Below are 23,573 nucleotides of genomic sequence, written 5' to 3' on the forward strand. Positions count from 1 at the left end.
TCCACTTTTCGTGGAAGGAGACTTAGTTTCAGGCATGGAAACGTTCTAACTCAGGCACAATAACTAATAAGGGGCCACCTATCAGGGATGTGGCAAAAAGTAAAATTAGAAAACTAGTGACAAGGAGGTTTAGGGAAAACAAGTGAATCGACTTACTAGAAAGGGGAAAAATTCAGGAGAAGATGACTGCGAAGTACATGTCCGTCAGCCTCCGGCTCCCACTATTACCTGCCAGTGGTAGCGGCCATCACTGAGACTCTGACATAGTATCAGTTCTCAGGGGAAGAGCTGATGGCACATGAATTTTTTGCCACAAAACATTTCCTTTTTTGAGGTAATGTAATGAGGAAGGCACATGAGTTATATGAAAACCTTTCCATCAAGACAGTGTAGCATTTTGTCATCACAGAGATACACATATATTCTGGGTGTGGATTTGCTTTTGCTGCCAACGGATCTGTTCAGCACTACTCTTTACAGAAACATTTATCTGTTACCATAATAATCTACATTACATTATCTCAAAAAAGGAAATATTTTGTGGCCAAAAAGCACCATGGGCTCAGTGGTGGTATTTACTAATTGCATCATGTTCCTCACTAGCTATATGTACCTGGGTTGATAGAGGAGTAAAATAGTCTGCTCTACCTCAGTTTTGGCACTATTTGTTTAGCAATAACCTTGAAGCCAGGATGTCATCCTTTAACACGCAGTGTGTCCCACCTGTATAGCCATGAGGTACAGATCTAGGCACTAAGGGGTAGAAGTAGTAGTGTTATCTTTTATTACCACACCAATAACCCACAGAACACAATTTGCTTCTCAATCTCATAATATTGAAGTTGGTGAATTTAGAAGTCCATTGCCTAAAGGAGGAGGGTATCCACCAGGAATATAGTCATAATTCTGTTCCTCTGAAATGGAAACTGAAATTTTCTCCCCACCATTGTGGGCTCGTTATGCAACCCCTTCCCCCCCCCCCCCCAAAAGCCAAAACACAGGTACTAAGCTAGGTCTGACGATGGATCTCATCTACCAGGAATAAAAATATGTTTGCTATGCAAAGAAGGGCAAAGAGAAATATATTTGGAACTCAGGAGAGTCGCAAATACATTTTTGCCCAATAGTACTGGTTGATGGAAAACCAAAATTGTAACAACATAATTAACAAAAGGATGGGGCCAGGTGCAGTGGCTCACGCCTATAATCACAGCACTTTGGGAGGCCAAGGTGGGCGGATCACCTGAAGTCAGGAGTTCGAGACCGCCTGGCCAACATAACAAAACTGCATCTCTACTAAAAAATAAAATTTAAAAAAACCCACAAAAATTACCCAGGCATGGTGGGTGCCTGTAATCCCAGTTACTCAGGTGGCTGAGGCAGGAGAATCCCTTGAACCCGGGAGCTGGAGGTTGCAGTGAGCTGAGATGGTGCCACCGCACTCCAGCTTGAGCAACAGAGCAAGACTGTCAAAAAAAAAAAAAAAAAAGAAAGAAAGAAAGAGAAAAAGAAAAGGTTGGAAAGGAGTAAGATTTGGCAGGAATGAAGTTTTGGCCTGACCCACCTGTTAAATAACCTCTCTAGCATGCTGACAGAAAGTAAAAGTAAAAGAAATAAACATTTGAAGAAGGCAACTGTAATTATCAATTAAGATTACATAATAAGCTTTTTAAAAAATTATTTTTAATGGGGGCGTTTCTCCACAACCTTCTATGAAAAATACAAGTGGCGGCTATATTTACAAATTCCAGATACCTAAGGACTAATACCATCCTGCAATGAAGCAATAGCAGATAAGATGTTATGTGCTTCTTTTCCTGGGACATAAACTTTTAATTTGAATAATAAGAATATTCTTATATTCTTTGACTTTTTCTTGGGTATGACCACTGTGAAACCCCAGCAAATCAAATGAAGGGAGGAAGTGAGTGCATGGAATTTATTTTCTTATCTCCCATGCATCTAAATTATGTGAGTTTGGCTTTGCCGAACCAAAAGCCACTGCTTCTATTTCTGCAAAACATTTACAGCATTCTCTCCTAGTTTCAGGTGACTGCTGTGACCCCTTCCCTCTTCGGCTGCTAATGGCTAAACCATTACAAGCCATGCCTTGTGGCATTTACCTTGTTCATGATAAAGGGCCCCTTCATAGCTTAAACCTCCTTGAATTACTCCCTTTTAAATGTGCCACCTGTCTTCAGTTGTGATATTGACACTGATTTATACAACTAACTTACAATATTGTATAGGAGATATGAGTTATACACATGACACATTGAGGAAAAAATATACATATATGTTTGCGTGTATATATATGCATGCTAAGGGCCAAACTGAGTGTAAACTCCAAGTCCTTTTTTTTTTTTTTTTTTTTTTTTGTTTGTTTAAAGATGGAGTCTCACTGTGTTACCCAGGTTAGAGTGCAGTGGCATGATATTTGCTCACTGCAACCTCTGCCTCCAGGGTTCAAGTGATTTTCCTGCCTCAGCCTCTCAAGTAGCTGGGACTACAGGTGCTCACCATCACTCCCAGCTAATTTTTGTATTTTTATTAGAGATGGGGTTTTACCACGTTGGCGAGGCTGATCTTGAACTCCTGGAACTCCTGACTTCAGTTGATCCACCCACCTCGGCCTGCCAAAGTGCTGGGATTACAGGGGGTCAGCCACTGTGCCCGGCCGCACTGTAAACTCTAAGTTCTATGAGATTTGAAGGTACAAAGATATCCTGTTGGCTAAAGTCAATACTCTAGACTTCTAAGAAACAGGTTCTATCATAGGTGCTGAAGTATGTGTGTCCAGTACTTCCCAAGAGTAAGCCTGATCCAAATTTGAGTACGCTTTTCAAGAGAAACGAGGCATCACCTACTCTCATTTACTTTAGAGTGACATATGATTAATGTTCTTCCCCATAAAAATGCTAATGTAGCAAAACAATCATATAGAGAGCCTTGTGACTTTCTTCAGATGGAAAAATAAAGCTACCTGGAATGGGAAGGAGGTAAATAAAAGAATCTTTAATATGCATTTGCTCAACAGTCATCCTGGATAAGGCATAAGCTTCTTTAATTGCAACTAATGGGCACATTTACTCATGGATTGAAACTTCCTATGTTAATTATATCATATTAATTACAAAGAATTTATTTTTACAAATGGTGTTTCATTCCAATTTAGTGTAGGTTTGGCTCTTCATTGTTTTTATTACTCTGATTTAGAAAATCTCACTGCAGAGCAGATGGAGTTTTCAGCACATGTGGTTTTATATCACAGACACTTAAAAACATAGCCACAACACGAAGCACTTCTACAATACTGAGATACAACCATTGTGTTTAGATTAATGTGCTATTGTAAAAAGCACGTTGATTTTTTCCATTTTTAGTTTATCAGTTTAGACCAGTAGGATTTCCTGAGGATGCTACTTGCAGCTCTGCAGGCCTGTGTTTGATTTTTTTTTTTTTTTTAATTTTCTGCATTTTACTGTCAAATTCCTAGAAAGAATAGTCTGTATTCATAACCTTCTCACTCCCCATTTACACCTCCATCCACTGCAGTCTTGGATTTGGCCCCACCAATTAACTTATATTACTCTCGTCAAGGCCATCAATGATCTATGAGCAAATCCAACAAAAACTTGGGAATCCTTTCCTTGTTTGACCTCTGGAGACTCAGCACTCCTGATAACCCTGTCTTCCTTTGATTGCCATGCTGCAGCCCCATAGATGGCACTGAGTAAGTGCTCAATAAGTATTTGTTGAATCAATGATGAAATGAATGCGACTTCATGTCGCCAAAAGACATTAATGTGAAACAAACATGAATGTGAAAATAGGCATTTTGCCCTGTTTTATTTCTACACAAAAGTGTAACAGTTAGAATCTGCTGGTAAGAATGTTGCTTATCTTGCGAATTTTTCCTCACTTTTTAATTCTTATCATTCTTGAAGACCAATACAAGGACCGTGTCTTCTATGAAGCACCTGACATTCCTCCATCCAATCAGACTTAGTTCTACTTATAATCCTATTTAGTATGTGAAATAAATAATATTTATATGTATGTTTACTATGCTCCAAATGGTTCCCAATACAATAGTTGTTTATTGTTTATCACTGCACTACGTTGGAAATACCAGAGACTTGGAAACCCGTATTTCTCATTGTATTGCTCTTAGACAATGCCTGGCAGATATATTTGCTCCACAGTTGTTGAATTAAATTTTAAGGAATAATCCCTTAAATATTCAAGGTTCTAAAATATATTTGTAAATTACTTAAGCATATTAATTATATGATTCTATATGCTTAAATAATTGAAAGTGAGAGTCATTTTTTTCCTATTTAATAGATGAAATGCTTTATGGAAATTTTCAAAGCTGTGAAGTTGGTAACTGTAAACTTTCTTTTTAGTAACATTTAAAAATTTTTTAAAGTAAAACTTTGATCTGATATCTTATTTAATTACTTGCTATGTTAAATACAGCAATTTATGTGAATAACATTATATGTGTTTTGTGCGAATTATATTTTAAATAATATTTTTAGTATTTTTAGTAGAGACAGGATTTTGCCATATTGCCCAGGCTGGTCTTGAACTCCTGGGCTCAAGTGATGCACCCACCTTGGCCCCTCAAAGTGCTAGGATTGCTGGCATGAGCCACAGCACTGGGCACGTCTTGGTTTCTTAGTAAATGATTAGATACACAAACATTGTGATGATTAAATCACATACACGTGCAGCATTTCCTAGTTATCTGCAACATAGGAGCCCAAAGTATGGCAAAAACTATAATTTTTCCTTTCCCCTTTGGAATGTGTCAGGCCTACAGCATCATCACAAAAGTTTGTATTACCCGTTTGTTCTGCTCTCCACAACCCCTACAAACAGTTTACTCTCAGACCAAATACATAGATTTTTATGCTTTAGTTAGGAAAATTACCATAATTTGTCAGAAAACAGTCTCTAATTTCTCTCCTTAAAATTTCCTTAAAAATGTAATGCCTGTAAACCTGTATGAAGCCTTTTCAATAGGACAGAGACCCAAGTCATCTTAATTCGGGTTGGAGCAGCACAATAAGTATGATTTACATTGAGTATACCCTCAGTTGACTGAAAAGTTCATCGATGTTGCAGACCACCTTTTATCAAGGTTGCACATCAGTACGTGGTTCAATGCCCACACTGCTGCTAAACTAGTCTTCTCTTTCCTGAAACCCAATGCTCCTCGTTAATGTTTGCTCACTATGTCTGCCACCACTACTTACTAGTGACCCGAACCAGAAGACACAGAATCATCCTTGACTTCTTATCATTCACCCCATCTGCTTAGCCACTAAGACCTATATATTTCATTGTCTCATCAGTTTTAGAATCTTTCCTCCTTCTTACTGCTTTAACCCTAGTTCCATTGCTCATTATCTCTTGATAGAACATAGAAGAAGCCTTACAGACGCTCACTGTCTCTTTCCACCATTAGACACCAGGTTCCCACTGTGGCAAAAACAATCTATTCATATGGAAGATACAACCTTGTCACTCCCTTACTTGAAAAGTCCTATTAGTTTTCCTAATCAATGGTAGAAAAATAATCGAAATTCCAAACCATTGATAGAGGTCTCTATCCCTTGGTTCTTGCTATCTTCCTTCATCTCAAATTTTATGGCCCAATTATATCAAGGAGACTTTTCCCTAGGGACACACTTGTGAGTTTTTGCAAATTGTTACATCTGCTTAGATTTTTCCTTCCTAATTTCTTCTCATGTGTTAACACTTGTTAATTGTTCAGGCTTGACTCAGACGCTCTCTCTCTCTTCTCTCTCTCTCCCCCCTTCCCTCTCTCCCTCTCTCTCCCTCGTTTTAAGAGGTAAGGATCTCTGTTGCCTAAGCTGGAGTGCAGGGGCCTGGATCATAGGTCATTGCAGCTTTCAACTCCCGAGCTCAAGCAATCCTCTCTTATTAGCAATCCTCTCTCTTCAGCTGGGAACACAGGTGCATGCCACCACATCTGGCTAATTTCTTAAATTATTTAGTAGAAATGAGAAACTTGCTTTGTTGCCTAGGCTGGTGTGGAACTCCTGGCTTTGAATAATTCTCCCACCTTGGCCTCCCAAAGCGCTGAGATTACAGCCTTGAGCTACTGTGTTTGGCCAGGGTTTCTCCTTTAGAAAAATGCTTGCAAATCCCTAGAATGGTATCATTCCTTTGTTCTTCCATAGAATTATGTGTTGACTAAGATTCAACTACTTACCACACTGCATTAACATGGTTTCTTCATCTGTCAGGGTGTCACACAGTAACAATAATATTTTGAAGAAAAAGGACACGTCTTAGTCTTCGCACTTCAATTAACTCCTGCTACCTAGATTGCCAGAACTAACCAGATTTTAAATGTGTTCTCCACCTGTTTATTAAATTCTGGGGGCCATCCCAGTCCCCTCCAGTAATTTATCTCTTTGAAATAGAAAAGCCAAATTTAGATTCTGTCACTTTCAACCAATGAACTCTCCTTACCTGTGTATTTCTTTTTCTAATATACACTTTCACAGCATACTTATTGTTGATACTTTCCTGAAGCTCTCACTGCTCTTCACAATAAATTGTAGCCTCTAAAAATCTTATTTGATGCTGGCATGTACACAGAAACCTATTATAGATATAAATATACATGTACACATATACATATAAATCTCAAGGGTTACATCTCTTAATAAATTAGCTCCACCTAACAAAATATTTCACATAAATACATGATCTATCAGAGCAGTACTTTTTGCTCAGCCTTTTATCTTAGCACCTAGACACCTGTCTGGAATACAGTAGGCCTTCAATGATACTATTTGAGTGACAGAATGAATGAATGAATAATTGGTCTAAATTATTCACTTTTCTTATAGAATTAAAAATACCACTTCTGAGGTAGAGAGATTACATTTGCAAATACTGCCCATGAAATAAAATTCACTTTTTGTATGAGTCATAGCTTTATAATTTATAATAAAGTAGACTTACTTTCAATCTTGACATATTTTGCCAAAATCAGCTGAAACATCTGAAACATAGGTAATAAACTCAAACTTTGAGTCTTCCCCAGGCAATCTGTATCTAGAACTCAGCTGATAATTGGTACGTGATAAAAGCTGGATAACTTTTCATCACCTGATTTATTTTTATATTCTCAGCTATTACTAAAATTTGATTCAATAGATATTGAAAATAACTCTTTATATGGGTTTTATTTTGCTCCCTCTGTAATAGCTTATAAAGTGTGACAGAATGTCCCTAATGGAAATAACTAAAATCAGGTGGCTTTTTATGCATTTTTTTTTTTTTTTTTTTTTAGAAATAAAGGTTTCTGTTTCTTCTTTTCCAGAGAGTCAGAAAAAAGTTCAGCACCCAATTCCAAAGTGATGTAAGGTAACCATTTACTTTCATTAGTTGTCCTCACAAATAATATCTATCTAACCTATATGTACATGTATATACCAAATGTGGAATCATATAAGCAGATGTAAATCACAACCACAAAATATAAGTGCATGCAAAGATGTGAAAGCGTGAGGGCAATTTTGAGAGGAAATGAGAAGAAATTGTACTGTAAGTATTGCTCCGGAATGAACAGATTTTTTTTTTTTGGTAGATTTTGTATAAAAAGATGTCATTTGTTTCTTTTGAAACTAAATCTGATCAACTCACCTTCATATAACCAGTCAGCAATCCCATTAAAAATTATTTCTTCTTTTCCTGAAGATGTCAGTCGCAATGAACTGCTCTTTATATCAGGTTGATAGTAGATATTATTTTCAAAAATATAAATCTGGATCAGGAAACATGTGAAACAAACAAAAAACCCAACACGTTAGGATATCTTTTGAAACTTTAGTATTACAGAATGATCACCGAATAGCCATGTTGTATTATTTACCGCTTCAAGTTGTTTTTATTTAAGGCATATGTTTTTATTGCTCTCTATTATTAATGCCGTTTTCTGTTTTATTATATCAATATCAAGTTGTCATTTGGAAATTCCATGGCACTTGGTATTGATGTTTTTAAATCTATATTTTTAGCAACAATATTTCAACTACGTAATAATTTCTCTCCATACCACAAAATTGGTTTGGCTTTGAGATAACATTTAGCATACTCAAGAGACTGATAACTGTAACTATAAGCCATTTTAGTAATGCCAACTGACTGTTTGAAGAGCTTCAATTTGGGGTCTTTACTTTTACAAAAATGCATTTGGTGATTGATAAAATAATCTCTAGATAATCTCTCTGATTCTATCCAGCTCAGCTCACAGATTCACTGATGGTAGAAACGATAATAAAATTCCTTTGAACTGATAAGTGGAACACAGCTTCCAGTGCACCCGTCTTGGCAACTCTTTTGTAAATAGCACAGCAATAATAACCTTGTAACTGAGAGTTCCAGAAAGAGTTTTAATTTGAATATATCACAGAGTCTGCCAAAATAATATCAACAATAGCCCCAACAACAGTAACAAACTAAATAAGTCAGGATGTGCCTATGATATAGATAATTCAGGATAAAATTTTTTATAATTCACTTTACAATGTCTTTAATGCCCAATATTTGAAACTGCTGACCCATGTGGTATTATAACCTTCCACAGAACCATGTTTCTGTGGTTAGGGGAAGCAGAACATTGTCCAGGGCAAGCCAAATTGCTGTTTAGATCAAATATTCTACTAAGAAGGTGAAAGATGGCATAGGGCCCGTGTATCTTAGCATACTATAGAATCAATACACAATAGCGAATAGAGAAAACACAAGAACTTCCAAAACAATTGTCTGAATAATTACGAGGCCCTAGGTTTTAAATCTTGGTGTGCACAGTGACAACAGCAATTTTAATATCTAGAACATTTCATGGATATTCTATTTTAATTCTGGTGATTTAACAAGCATTTACAGGTGGGTGTATTTAACTATTAATTCCACCACTACAACAGGATCTTTTGTATATCACAGGTGAGAATCTCAATATCAGAGTAAGAATGCAAAAATAAATAAAAACAATGAAAGGAGGGTATTGCCGGGTGCTTAAAAGCATGGGCTTTATAGCCAGCCAGCCAAAATTTAAAATCCTAATGACCTTGATAGCATTCTTAACCTTTCTAAATCTCAGTCCTCTACTTTATAAAATGCAAATAATACTCACACATACCTTAACAGATCTGTGGTGAAGAATAAATGAGATGATGAATACAGAATAAAGAATACATTGGGCTATTACTAAAAGCAGGGTGGCCTGTATACAAGATAATCTGCTTCAGAATGTTAAGAGTTTGGGAGACAACAAACTCCAAGTCCAAATGAAACCTCTACAGCTTTAGCTGATATGTAAATCATCCCAATGTTTGGCTGGTAGAGTACACATTATATTAGTTAAATATGTATTAGGAGTAGCAGCAGAATAGTAGCAGCAATAGTGGTAGTATTAATAGTAGGCAGGCAGGGGACGTGGAGGAGGAGAGAGGTATTAACAAATGAGATTTATTGCTTTCACCTCAGTTAGAAAGTTCTCAAGTGAGACAATGAAACAGGAAATAAGCTTATTATTGAAATTACGTGGATCACACTTAGGCAAGAGTTTGAGAATTACCTCTCAGATTCCTTAACACTGGATAGAAGTTGGATTTAATGACTTTCACGATCCCTGACAACTGAGAAAAAATATGAACTTTGTTCTAGCCAACGAAGCTACACCTTTTGGATACTACATCCTCTTGCTTTTCACAAACAGTATACAACACAGGTGCACAATGTTTTCCTTACTTGGAGGAAATGCCTTTCCTGTGCCTGAACCTTCTCTGAGGACTTGTGAGTCATAACAGCGCAGATGATGCACACATGGTCTGCTCAGCACCTGTTGCTCTTATTAGGCATGGAGGTGACCTCACCCAAAGTAATATGGTTCAAAATTCTCAGCTTTCTGAAGGGAATACAATCTAAGTCAAAATAATTAATAAAACCTCCACGACTTCAACAGATGTAAAAATTATCCAAAACTATTGACCAGTAATTACATTTATATTTGACAGATTGGATGATATTCAGAATCCATATGAAACTGACATCTGCTTCAATGTAGAAGAACAAGCAATATGGAATCAGAATTTTAATGCCATGCCACGGAAAGCTGTAATATGAGAGAATGTCCACAAGATGTTTTCTTCAGTGGATAAAAAATAAGTAGCTGTCTTCATGAAAATGTGCATTTTTAATATCCTAATCCCTTTTCAATTATCAAGGTTTATCCTTTCGTTGTAGTTGTTTCAAACGATAATTGAAAACTCGAACCACTACCTTAACAATTTGAGAGCTGCAAGTATTCCCAGGTACTGTCTGAGCATTCTGATGAAATGAGACTGGATCCAAATGACAATCATCAAGGGCTGCATAGATTTAAATCACACTGAAAATATGACACACACTAATGCTATTTATCCTAATGTTATTGATTAAACTGTCACAACATTTTATGCTATTAATTATTTTCTTCAGTGAGTCACATGATATGGTTTAGATCTATGTCCCTGCCAAATCTCACTTTGAGATGTAATCCCTAGTGTTGGAGATAAGGCCTGGTGGGAGGTGTTTAGGTCATGAGCATGCATCCCTCACAGCTGGATGCTGTCCTCACAATAGTGAATGGGTTTGTGTGAGATCTGGCTGTTTGGAAGTGTGTGGCGTTCCACCACCCCACTCTGTCTTACTTATTTTCTAGCCATGTGATATGCCTGCTCCTGCTTCACCTTCTGATATGAGTAAACACCCATGAGGCCTCCCTAGATGCCGAGCAGATGTGTATGCCATGCTTGCACAACCTGCAGAACCTTGAACCACTTAAACCTCTTTTCTTTATAAATTACCTAGTCTCAGGTGTTTATAGCAATGCAAGAACAAACACCACCTAAGCAGCATAACAAACAAAAAGGGAAAGCTGTTTGACGACTTAACTCTTCAATTTGCAGAGTCAGCCAACTTCCCAGTCTTTCAAAGTCAATGGTCTTACTCTACCCATAAAATAATTCAAACACACACACACACACACACACACACACACATACATACACACACACACACAAATAGAAGAACAATTGAAATACTGCATTATGCCAAGTTAGGAAATATGTAATAAATGTTTCAAGGGATATTCGAATCAATGTGTTAGTCAATGTTGCTCATTAACAAATGATTAGACCCAACATACATCACTGCTGGGCAGAAGTCTTTAAGAGCCAATTTTTAATTTGCCACCTTCTCTTCTGCCACAACTACTACCAAATGCACCAGAGGCTGGACACCCAGCAACCTGGATTTCTGGATGAACAGCCATTAAGCAGATTCTCTCCACACCCACAAACAACTTGTGATGAGCATGCGGCAAGAAATGAACATTTGATATTAAAGCTTATTAAGATCTTGAGGTTGAGCTCAATTACAGTGTAAATTAGCTTACTGTGAGTGATTCAACCTGTCACAATGGCTGATATAGACAAAATTTTAGCCATCTTAAAACAAAATAAAAACACAAAATAAAAGAAACATAATTAAACATTAGACCTGTTTTGGCTGAAATATTACTGAAAAGCTATTCTGCATTCAATGATTTGAGTACTTTTCATGACAATTTTAAATTAGAAAATGGTGAATCATTGAAAAATCTCCATGCATGATAATTGTTTGCAAAGATCTGTAAAATTACAGTGGAATTGAGATCATATTTGCATTCATTCTACCATGGCTTGCTTTCTGGGAAATAAAATTGTAATTAAGAAAGTATCCCAGATAATGCCTATTGGTGGCAGGGATGCAGTGAAAACTGCCCTTTTCTAATTTAGTTGTAAAATTATTATGTGTTATGGCCATTTGGGAATGTAATATGGCAATTGCAAACTTAACATATTCCATCTCACCAGCAATCCTAAACCTGGGACCTTGCTGTGTAGAAAAACAAAACAAAACAACAACAAAATACACCAACCTGTAGAGAAAAACGAGCAGTGATGTTCATTTCAGTCAAAAGGAAGAGTCACAGTGAAAACTCATCATAATTGAATTGAATGCCTGGACAGATTACTATTCACCCACACCATATAAGAACATTCATGACTTGGAGAGAATAAATTTGTGCTTGGAAAAAAATAAAGTTGACTTGGAAGATTTTCATTGAGATATCATCAAGTAACAAAAGCAAGAAAGAAAACCAAAGGAAAACAAAAACAACAAAGAATTCAGTGTGAGCCCATTTTCATACACCAGAAAATGACAATACTAACATAAATTTATACTATCAGTAATCTTACTGACACATACACATTGGATGTTGTCTGTTGGTACTCAGCCGCACGCCTGACCCTCCATGTTTTTTATTACTGGGGGTGGTTAGAAGCCTGAAATTTACATTTCTAAGACTTTCTTGCAAAATAGCCGTCTTAGCTTCTTTGCTAGTTGGCTTCCAGCTACTTTCTGCAGAAAAGGAGAGAGCTACCAGTCACAGACTGGAAGCATGTGGAAGTGGCTCTGGCATACCAGCTTCAGCAATAGCACCTCAGTGGCAGTGGTGATGGGAGTGTAAGCTCCCGGGTCCTGCCTTGATAATAGCAACATGTGTTTATCGGTTCTGCATACCACCACTTTGGCCTCTCCAGCCTTTACAACATTGTGACAATTATCTGTATTAAATCTCTTCTATCTGAATCACTAGAGTAATATCTGTTTTCCTGTTTGGAAACCCTTACTGAAACTGTACAAAAATGTATGAATATAGTTGCTTGGACAGTATAGTCATGCACTGCATTACAATGTTTTGGTCAGTAACAGACCATGCACATGAGAGTGGTCCATGAGACTATAATACTCTATTTTTGCTATATCTTTTCTACGTTTCTATATGTGTGACACAAAGATACATACCATTGTGTTGCAGTTGCCCACAATATTCAGTACAGTAACATGCTTTATAGGTTTTATAGCTTAGGACCAATGAGCTGTACCATACAGCCTATTTGTAGTAGGCTATACAAAATAGGTGTGTATAAGTATACCCTATGATGTTCACACAAGGACAAAATTACCTAACAACACATTTCTCTGAACATATCCCCATCATTAAGTGACACATGACTGTATTTTACAAATACATGAAAGCATGGGGAGACTATGGAAGGATCTGTGTTTGCCTTTTAATATGGATGGATGCACAGTGGGGCATAGAAGTGGAAAGCAGATAGTCAAACAGAAAAGACTAGGAAGATAGTGTAAAAACTTAAAAAAAAATCATCTGTGTGGTAAGAACATAACATGAAATCTACCCTCTTAACTTTGTAAGCGTACAATGCATTATCGTTGACTGCAGGTATAATGTTGTCCAGTTGATCTCTAGAGTTTACTAATCTCACTTGACTGAAATTCTGTGCATGTTGATGGTAACTTCCCATTTTTCCTTCTCCCTCAGGCCCTTGCAACCACCATTTCACTCTTAAATTCTATATATTTGACTATTTTTGATTCCCCATAAAAGGGGAATCATGCAGTATCTGTCTTTCTGTGCCTGGCTTATTTCACTTAGCATAATGTCTTCAAGGTCCATCTATGTTGTTGCATATGGCACAATTTCCTTCTTTTTAAAGGCTGCATAGTATTCCATTGCTATATATATATATATATATATATATAGCACATTACCCATTCATCTATTGATGGACATTGAGACTGTTCTACTTCCTGGCTATTGTGAATAGTGCTGCAATGACCATAGGAGTGCTGATAACTCTTTGAGTTCCAATTTAAATTATTTTGAATAAATACCCAGAAATAGCACTACTAGATCATAAGGTAGTTTTATTTTTAATTTTTTGGGGAGCTTTCATGCTGTTTTCACGTAGTACCTGGATTATTTTGTATACTGAACAGTGTACGGGAGTTCCAATTTCTCCACATTTTTACCGACACTTTTTCTTTTCATAATAGCTGTCCTGACAGGTGTGAAGTGATATCTCATTGTGGTTTTGATTTGCATTTCCCTGATGATTAGTCACTGCACTTATTGTTGTACATGACTTCTACAAGTTTATGTATGCATGTTTATGAATAAAGTACCAACGTTAATTTTACTGATGATATACATATGATGATGTAGTTGTGCTAAAGGTTCATTTCGCATAAAACCATAGGGCTGCTTGAATGCTAGATCACATAGGTAGAACCTACTTTTTTCAGTTATTGACAAATTTAAATTTGTTATGAGCCATGAGTGTTTAATCAGCTTTAGGAAAGTATTGGGGAAAATAATTGGTGATAGTTACAGAATAGGTGATGGACTTGGGGGACTGCTGGCAGAAGAATGATTCAGATATTCTGCCTAATAGGAATTATAATTGGCAAAATGGAGTCATGACTAATCTGTGTCTTACATGTATATGCCTAAAATGTTTGTGAATTCCAATGCCAATGTTTTAGTATCTCCCACCTGAATCCTTCTAAGGTTCATCTTCCAGAGTCAACCACTGCAGCTCTTTTTAGCACTGGTTGCATATTCTTCAAAACATATGAAGTTCTCACCTTTTTCCCTGCCTAATAGAACTTGAACATTCCAGCAACCATATCCTCAGCTCCTTTTGTCTCCTGGCCCACCACCCGTATTCCAGCCTTACCATGGCCCCTGACAAAGCATGTGCTTCAAAATGTATCTGGAACCTTAGGCCTTTTGTTTTATGAGGTAAAAATTGGATTTCATTAATTTTTTTAGTCATGCCAGTTTATAAATGTCTTTAAGAACACATTTTAGAATAAACTAAATATTTGTCTTTAAATTTGGTGTAATATTTTCTTGGAAATAAATGAGACACATGGAAATTCTTCAGTGAAATACAATCACTATTAGTTTCTATTTCACATAGAAACCTCCAACATGCTATATTTTATTTCAATAAATAAAAAAGCATTATCATATAGACTGTATTAAAACATATAAATATATTTATAGTTATCTTTTATCAGAGAAAGATATTACAAGAATAAGACACCTTGAATTCCATCACATACATAGGATGTTGCAAAACCTTTAAATCTGTTTAATAAATATAAATTTTTGAAATATTTAAGACGTAATTTTAAATGGATCATTGAATATTGAAAAAATGTTTCCTCCTCTAAGCAATATGCTACATTTTATTCTGGAAACCATTTGGAAGAATTACTCTTTAAAATCTTGATGTATAAACTCATAAATGAAAAGTGCTTATTTTGATTTATATCATTTAGATTCTTTTGGTAGTATGAGTGAATATAAGCAAATACACACACAAAATATTTTGGTATTATAATTAGAATGGCTAAAATGAAAAAGAGAGCCACTCGTAAGTGTTGTCAAGGATGTGAAGCAATTGGAACTCTCATGCACTGCTGGTGGGAGAATAAATTGGTACGATCAAATTGTAAATCCTTTTAGCAGTTCTTACCCAGAGCATAGGACTGGCTCAGCAACTCCACTGTAAGGTATACACCTAACAGAAACAGATATAACAGAAACACCTAACAGAAACAGAAACACCTAATAGATAGATAGATTTCTGTATCTGTGCTTCCTGTATCAAAAGACACATGTGAAACTGTTCTTAGTAATGCTATTTGTGATAGTCAATAATGATGTTACAAATCAGGATAATGATTACCCTTGTGGGTAAATAGTAACTGGTTGATGTCAGAATAGAAGTTTTTCAATTGTGTGAACAATATTCTGTTTCTGCTCTGGGCACCATGCACATGGAAGCATTCACAAGGATCAGTTCTGCACATTTTGTTGCATGCATGCTAATACAAACTTAAAGCAAAAGGAAAAATGTTATATAGAATATATATTAGCATTTATACTTCATTAAGAATATTACCATAAAGACTTATCAAAATTTACTGAAAGCCACAATGCAGCATTCAACTTTACTGTTTATAAAATTCTGTTTCCATAATTTGTCAGTATACAATAAATTGTGTGTGTCCATTTATATAATGCAAAGCAAAGCTAGGAGCACAAGTTAAACAGTTTGATTACCTCTGACATTTTGGCCTTAAATAAATCTCTCTGTTGGTTATAAAGTACTGCTTTCATATCTCTACAGAACCATCTCTGAGACAGAACAACTCATTCAAATCACTCATGTCACCTTTGCATCAGTACCTGACATTCTAGAAATAGAATCACTATCAGGAAACTATTATCCCTTGACATTTGCAATTATTCATATCAGGAAGCCCTTCCAAAGAGTTCTTATTTCTTAAAAACTTTGCAGCACTTTATGCATTTTCAAAGAAATGAAATATGTCCCTTTGTCTTAAATTCATAATTATGTAAGTCACTTACCAGTCCTAAAGCCATATCTTTTAATCCATGCTTTTTAGGAGAAAAATGGATACCAGACAAAAGTTAGCAAAAAGACCAACTCCAATAAAGGGAATATAAGGAATATAATAACAGACTTTCTCTTGGCTATGTCAGTTCATAAAACTTATTTAGCATAAGAGGAGACCTTGTGATGAATAAATCATTTTGGTAATTGAAAACATTAAGAAAAATATTTACAGGCCCCAAGAAATAAACTGGAATCCACAGGAGACAAACAGTCATCAATATTATAACTGTTATTTAAAAATCCCTTATGTGTTGATTTATGTGGGTCAAAGTGCTAGAGGATGGTTTTATCTAATCATTGCATATCCATATTCTTCTCTACCCAACTTTCTACTTTTTCACTTTTCCTTTACCACCCCATTGTCATGCCTTATTTTCCTTCTTCAAGCCCATTATCATGTAGCAAATATGTATCAGGCATCTCCTATGTGCTAGGCCCAGTGCTGAGTCTTGAGGTTATAAAGATTAAAAAAATAGAAGATCTTATGTTCTAATGTGACTTTTTATTACAAATATACACAAATTAATATAGATATGGAGAATATGGAAAAGTAAAACCAATGGATGAGGGCATTAATTTAGCAGAAAATGTTAATGCCTAATATGAGTGATTGCAGTAGAACTCAAAATGGAAAATAAAAATAAAGGCAAGATTTTTAGTAAAGAAAAAAACACAGAAAAAAAGAGATCTAACAAATGTAGAAATAGTCAGTAGAGAACTAAATGACAACTATGTTATCTGAAAGATAACTTTTTTCATGGTTCCGTAGAAAAATGAAATTTCTATCAGGAGACATGAGATCTCATTCTGACAATATCAATTGCTCTTTGTAATATTTGGGCAATCATGTTACTTCATCTCTCTGAGTCTGTTTTCTCATTTGTAAAAACGCGATACTAATACTTCTCATGGTTGTCCACAGGTTTAAACAAACCAAAATCAGGTCATGGACGTTGGTCAGTGTATCCGTACATAGATGTTTGGTTTTTTTTTTTTTTAATTGCTGGAAGCTAGTGGTAAGTAATTTGCCGCAAAATACAAAATACATAATTATAATTTAGAAAGAATCAAACATTTTTATCCAGTTACCCTGAAAATATGTATATGCTTTAAAAGATGGTAAATTAATGACCACACACCCATTTTCTCTATACCGGCTACCTACTATATATTTTTTTCCTCTTATTTGGCTCCTCTACATCTGACTTCCCTTTCTATTTTAGAGGATCCTTGTATTATGTGAGCATCCGTGGGAAGTACAACCCAGTCTTTAATCATAAGACAAAATCCAGATAAAATATCCCTAGGTTGTGCCCCCACCCTGGACCCTGAATTTTGAGAAAATAAAACTGTAATTGAAAAATTATTCACAAAAGCAACAGCAGACCCTCAGTATCCAGCAAGGGTGGTGTGGTTCATGCCCATTAATGTGGCTTCCAGTTGCAGCATCCTAATCAGATTTTCCTGAACACATTCCTATGTTCACAAATGTGTGGGCCCTCCTAACTCCTGTTCATTTTCCAGTTCTGAAATTCCAACTTTCTTTTTGATTCCGAGAGCTTATAGATATATTTTTAACGAGTTCATTTTCTCTTGAAGTAAGCCTGAGTCTCTTTCTGTTGCTTACTTCCAGGCATCCTAATTAGAAGGTGGCATGCAACAGTTTAACCTTCAAAGCCTCAATGTTAAGAAAGTCCTTCACTGTCATTTCTGTTGGTAGTGAGCTGAATTAACTCCTCTTTCTTCCCAGGTGGGTGTCCCTCCCTCTCATTCATCCAAAGATTAATAGCAAGGATCTTGCATATGCATTTCAGCCTCTGACACTAAATTAATTTGTTTTTACATTTGTATTGTAACTCTTTGTATTTCAAATGGGGATTCCAAAATTCTTGTAAAAAATTCCATAAAGAATGAGGGACACTAGAAGAAATTCTCATATGCTTATCAATAGGTTTGTGCCTAATGCTTTTCCAGTTTATGGGCATGTTGATAAGAAAACAAATTGAAAAATGCAGAAGGTGGAACCAGACTTGGTTATCTCCCATGCACATTTTTCCCACAGCTCTTGACTTTTTATACTACTTCATGAAATTTCAAGGCATCTTTGGCCACAAATGAAAAAATATTGTTTGTTTGGTTTTTTTTTTGCAATACAGAAACATCCAAACATTTTTTACTATATTCTTCAAACACGATGTATACCAGTAAAACAATCATAGAAAAGCAAACTTGGTTCCAAAATGCCCATGTCCGGAATTAACCTATTCCTTTTAGTATTCTTATGAACTTAAATTTAATTGAACCAATGATGACTGAGGATGAGAATCACTTAAATTCAAGAATAACTTAGGATCCAAAATAAAAAGCAGTTAGAATACTTCCCTGAGTCTTTTTCTCCCTATGAGATTCTATAGAATTGGCTATCGCTTGTACTTCAGTTCATCTGCCTGTTACAATGGGATACAACTACATACTACCTACGATGTATACATGACTATATCACAATATACCCTAATCGCTTTTAATTTGGGGGTGAAAAGTATGTCAAAAGGTATTCAACAGAGTGATTTCTAATTCTCAGTAATTCATGTTGGGTTGTTTGCAATAAATTATTCCCCGTTGTTCCTCCCTTCAGTTTTAACTGCATTTTCCAATATAACAAAAGAGAAGCTGTCTGCTAGTGTTTTCGTTGATATTGTCCAATTCAATGACACCAACAATATTGTATTACTACACGTTCCACAAAGAAGAAAAACCAAACTCTTTAGGCTGAAATTACCAGCAAAGTATATGGTTTAGAATGGATCTCTTAATCCATCTATAAGGTAGCTTCTGGCTTAGCGAACCGCATTCATTCGCCATTGTATAAATATGAATCAATGTCTGTATTCGTATTATTTTCTTCTTCATTGGAGAAGACATTGATACACAAAACAAAAAAGCTACCTTCGTCAGAACACCTAGGTAGACTTCTTGGAAAAAGAGCACTTTTGTCAAATGTTAATGCCAAATGATATTGTAAGTTTCATATCATTTAAAGAAACCTGTAAATATATATTTGCTATTTGGAAGAAATACTTTTAAAATGAATTAATAAAGAAAATGTAAAGATAAAAGAAAAAAGAAAAGTGTGCATGTGTACAATTGTGCCGGTATGCACGGAGATGTGAGGATTATACAGTTTACTCATTCCTATACAGTTTCACTGCAGTCCTAATGTGCCTGTGAAACAACAGCAACCAAGTCACAGCTCCTGTTGCTGAACAATTCATAGTTTAACATGAGAAAGATAAGGAAGAGCTAACAAATTTACCAAATATGGTATGGTATGTTTATAATATAGTGAAGCATAAAGTGTTGTTGGAATCTGAGGGAAGGTCATGAAACAGTCTGAATCTGGTTGAGAGATGGGAGGGTCAAAAAAAAGGCTTCAGATGAGCCATGGTATTTTAGCTGGGCCAACAAATTCCAGTAGATTTTTCTTTTTATTTTCTATTATTATTATTATTATTATTATTATTATTATTATTATTATTATTTATCTATTTATCTATTTATTTATTTATTTATTGAGATGGAGTTTTGCTCTTATTGCTCAGGCTGGAGTGCATTGGTGCAACCTTGGCTTACTGCAACCTCCACCTCCTGGGTTCAAGTGATTCTCCTGCCTCAGCCTCCTAAGCAGCTGGGATTACAGGCATGTGCCACCATGCCTGGATAATTTTGTGTTTTTAGTAGAGATGGGGTTTCTCCATGTTGGTCAGACTGGTCTCGAACTCCTGACCTCAGGTGATCCACCTGCCTCGACTTCCCAAAGTGCTGGCATGACAAGCATGAGCCACTGAGTCTGGCTTTTTATAAATTTTATTTTTTAGTTTTTATTTTCATTTTCATTTTTATTTTTTCTTTTTGAGACAAAGTCTTGCTCTGTCTCCCAGGCTGGAGTGTGATGGCACGATCTCGGCTCACTCCTACCTCTCCCTCTCAGGTCAAGAGATTCTTATGCCTCAGCCTCCCAAGTAGCTGGGACTACAGGTGCCCGTTGCCATGACTGGCTATTTTTTGTATATTTTTAGTAGAAATGGGGTTTCACCATCTTGGCCAGGCTGGTCTTGAACTCCTGACCTCGTGATCCACCTGCCTTGGCCTCCCAAAGTGTTGGGATTATAGGCTTGAACCACTGCGCCCATCCAGTAGATTTTTCTAAGCAGAGAAAGGGCTATTCCAAGTAGAGAAACTAGTATGAGGAAAGGCAGATCAAGATGACACATGTTGAAAATACTGTGTATAGAAAAAACCCAAAGGAAAGAAAGGCACATGTTAAGGCAAAGACATGTATACTAGAGAAAGAGTGGGGTCAAGATACAAATGTAAAATAAGTATTGGAGAACAAGAGAGATGCAGGGAAAATGCACCAAGATAAAAGGGAGACACTTTCTTTAAAATTGTTCACTATTTGATTATTCTGAAGAGTTCCACCTAAAAACTGGCTAGAAAAATACTGGTCCAATTTTGGAGATACAATGATGGATAAAGAGTCAAGACATTTAAAAATCATGATCCTAAGACCTTTCATTTTATTTTTAATTAATCTGGAAATTATTTTCTTTGCATTCTGCTCTAGTGGAAAAGCAGTAAGTGAATAGGATAGCAATAATCTCAACAACACTGTAATATAACAATTAAGGTAAAAGGATATCTCAAACTGAACCTCCAAACACCTTTCCCACATGAGTCTCCTACAGGTATTAATACAGTAAATAAACAACATGTGCTCAGTTACAATGGACTGTTTTTCACATCAGCCTTTGCTGGAAGGTGGGTGTGGTTCTGTGTGATACTTTAATGTTAGAATAGACTAACCTGAAATGAATAGAAGCAGAAAAGCAAATGTTTAGACAGCTAGACTTTACAGGAAAGTCCAAATTCAGTCTTCAGTGATGACTTGGAATCATAACTCTTGAAAAGATTTAACGAGATTGGGGAGAAAATGAGCAGTGGGCTTCTGGGGCAGATGACACCAGTGCATAAACATTCTGGCTTTATAAATGGAAGATGGAATAAGAAGAGATTAAAAGAGATGATGGTTTGACATGAAACTAACTTTCATAAAAGTCTCTCTGAAGAGACTTTTGAAATTTCTGATAATGCAAAAGCAACTCATAGAGGGGGAAAAGGAGGAAGAAGATAAAAAGGAGAAAAATGAGAATTGTGGAAGTATACCCAGATACTAAGTTATTTGCTCAGTCTCTCAGGCTGCAGTACAAGTCTCCTGGCCAGAATCCTTCATCACATACTTCAAGAAATATGATGCTTTGCAATAGCATTTATTCTAGAACAAGGAGCTTCAATGAATCCCATTATCACAGCAACTAAGTCCCCCTGACACTAGGTTTAGTGACCCCCTTCCTCACACAGACTATATCACTTAAATCTTTTATGCCACGTATTCCTGTCCACATCAGTCATCGCCAGATTGTAAGCCCTGTTGTCACTAAAAATTGATCCTCCATCAATTTATCATTCCCATAATAATGTTCAATAATCTCTGGCTTTTTATCCATTCACTATTCCAAAACCTTTACCTCTATGTTCTAAAATTGTCACTCCATAAACGACCAACTTACCTCTACTCTCAATTCAATCTCTCCTGAGTGTTCCTTCTCCTTCTTTGCCATAAGTGATGTCTAGGTCTTCCTTGATGACTCAGTTTCCCAGCTGCCCTCTCTCATGACTGCTGCTTGTCAACTCACACCTCAAGACGCTCATTGCTACCTATTGCTTTTTTTTTTTTAACATCAAAACATTTCTACTTCTTTACTAAAAAAAAAAATTCTCATATGAGGTTCATTCCAGTCAGATTTACTACTTTTTGACTCCTCATTGTAGAAGAGTGATTTTCTAAAACACCAATTCTAATAGGCATCATATCAAAAAAATGTGTTTTCATGGTCTACAGTGGTGTTCAACACACTAGGGTACATAGGCAAAATCTAGTCTGTTCCTCGTTTTGTATAGCATGCAAACTAAAAATGGTTTTTGCAGACTAACATTTGCAATGGACTTGATGACAGAGAATACTTACATGCAACCTGCAAAAACATATTTCATTTATTTCATTTGTAGACTTGTATTACGTAACATTGTGCTTATTATTTTATTTTGAATAACTACAATAAAATTTTGTAGCAGTTTGATTTCTATCTTATTGTATAATCACCTATATAACTTTGGTTTTGTCTCTTGTCTTACAAAGCCAAATATATTTACTATATGGTTCCTTACAGAAAAAAAAAATGCTGATCCCTAGTGTAGGGTAAAACAACTATAAAACATTGTGTTGAATAAAATTAGACAGTTTCTTTATATATATATATATATTTTTTTTTAAATTCAGGATTCTTCAAAGCTATTTCTAATTTCATTGCAAATGAGAACTAGGATACTATATTGTATTTTCTAAATTAGGGGTTGCCAACCCCCAGGCCATGGACCATTCTGTGGCCTGTTAGGAACTGGGCTGCACAGCAGGAGGTGAAATGTGGGCTTCATCTGTGCTTATAGCCAGTCCCATCGCTTACATTCCTGCTGGAGCTCCACCTCCTGTCAGATCGGTGGTGGCACTGGATTCTCATAGGAGTGCTAAACCTTTTGTGAACCATGCATGTGAGCTCTCTAGGTGGCATGCTCCTTATGAAATCTAATTCCTGATGATCTGTCACTGTCTCCCGTTACCCCCAGATGGAACTATCTAGATGCAGGAAAACAAGCTCAGGGATCCTACTTATTCTACATTATGATGAGTTGTATAATTATTTCATTACGTATTACAATGTTATAATCACAGTAATAAAGTGCACAATAAATGTAATGCTCTTAAATCTCCCAAAGCCATCCCTCCCCTGCCCCAGTCCATGGAAAAAAATTGTTTTCTACAAAACCAGTGCCTGGTGCCAAAAAGGTTGAGAACTGCCATTCTAAATGCATTAGATAATGATTTAAAAAAAAAAATCAGACCATTTTATAGGTCCAAATATTCTAGGAAAACTCTTAAAAATGCATCTTAAAGTATATCTTCTTTAGTAAAAAATGAACTAATATATGGATCACTATATGTAACCTTAAGAACCAATT

General features: G+C 36.0%; 1 protein-coding gene across 1 annotated transcript in view; it reads right to left on the reverse strand.

Moving 5' to 3' along the window:
- Positions 1-23,573, reverse strand: part of DPP10 (dipeptidyl peptidase like 10) — a 629,039-nt gene that overhangs the window by 32,377 nt on the left and 573,089 nt on the right. The window contains exon 8 of the mRNA XM_026449363.1: positions 7,693-7,813. Coding sequence (XP_026305148.1) covers positions 7,693-7,813 — 121 coding nt within the window. The remainder of the gene's footprint in view (positions 1-7,692; positions 7,814-23,573) is intronic.

Source organism: Piliocolobus tephrosceles, chromosome 11 (genome assembly GCF_002776525.5).
Source record: "Piliocolobus tephrosceles isolate RC106 chromosome 11, ASM277652v3, whole genome shotgun sequence".
Taxonomy (NCBI): domain Eukaryota; kingdom Metazoa; phylum Chordata; class Mammalia; order Primates; family Cercopithecidae; genus Piliocolobus; species Piliocolobus tephrosceles.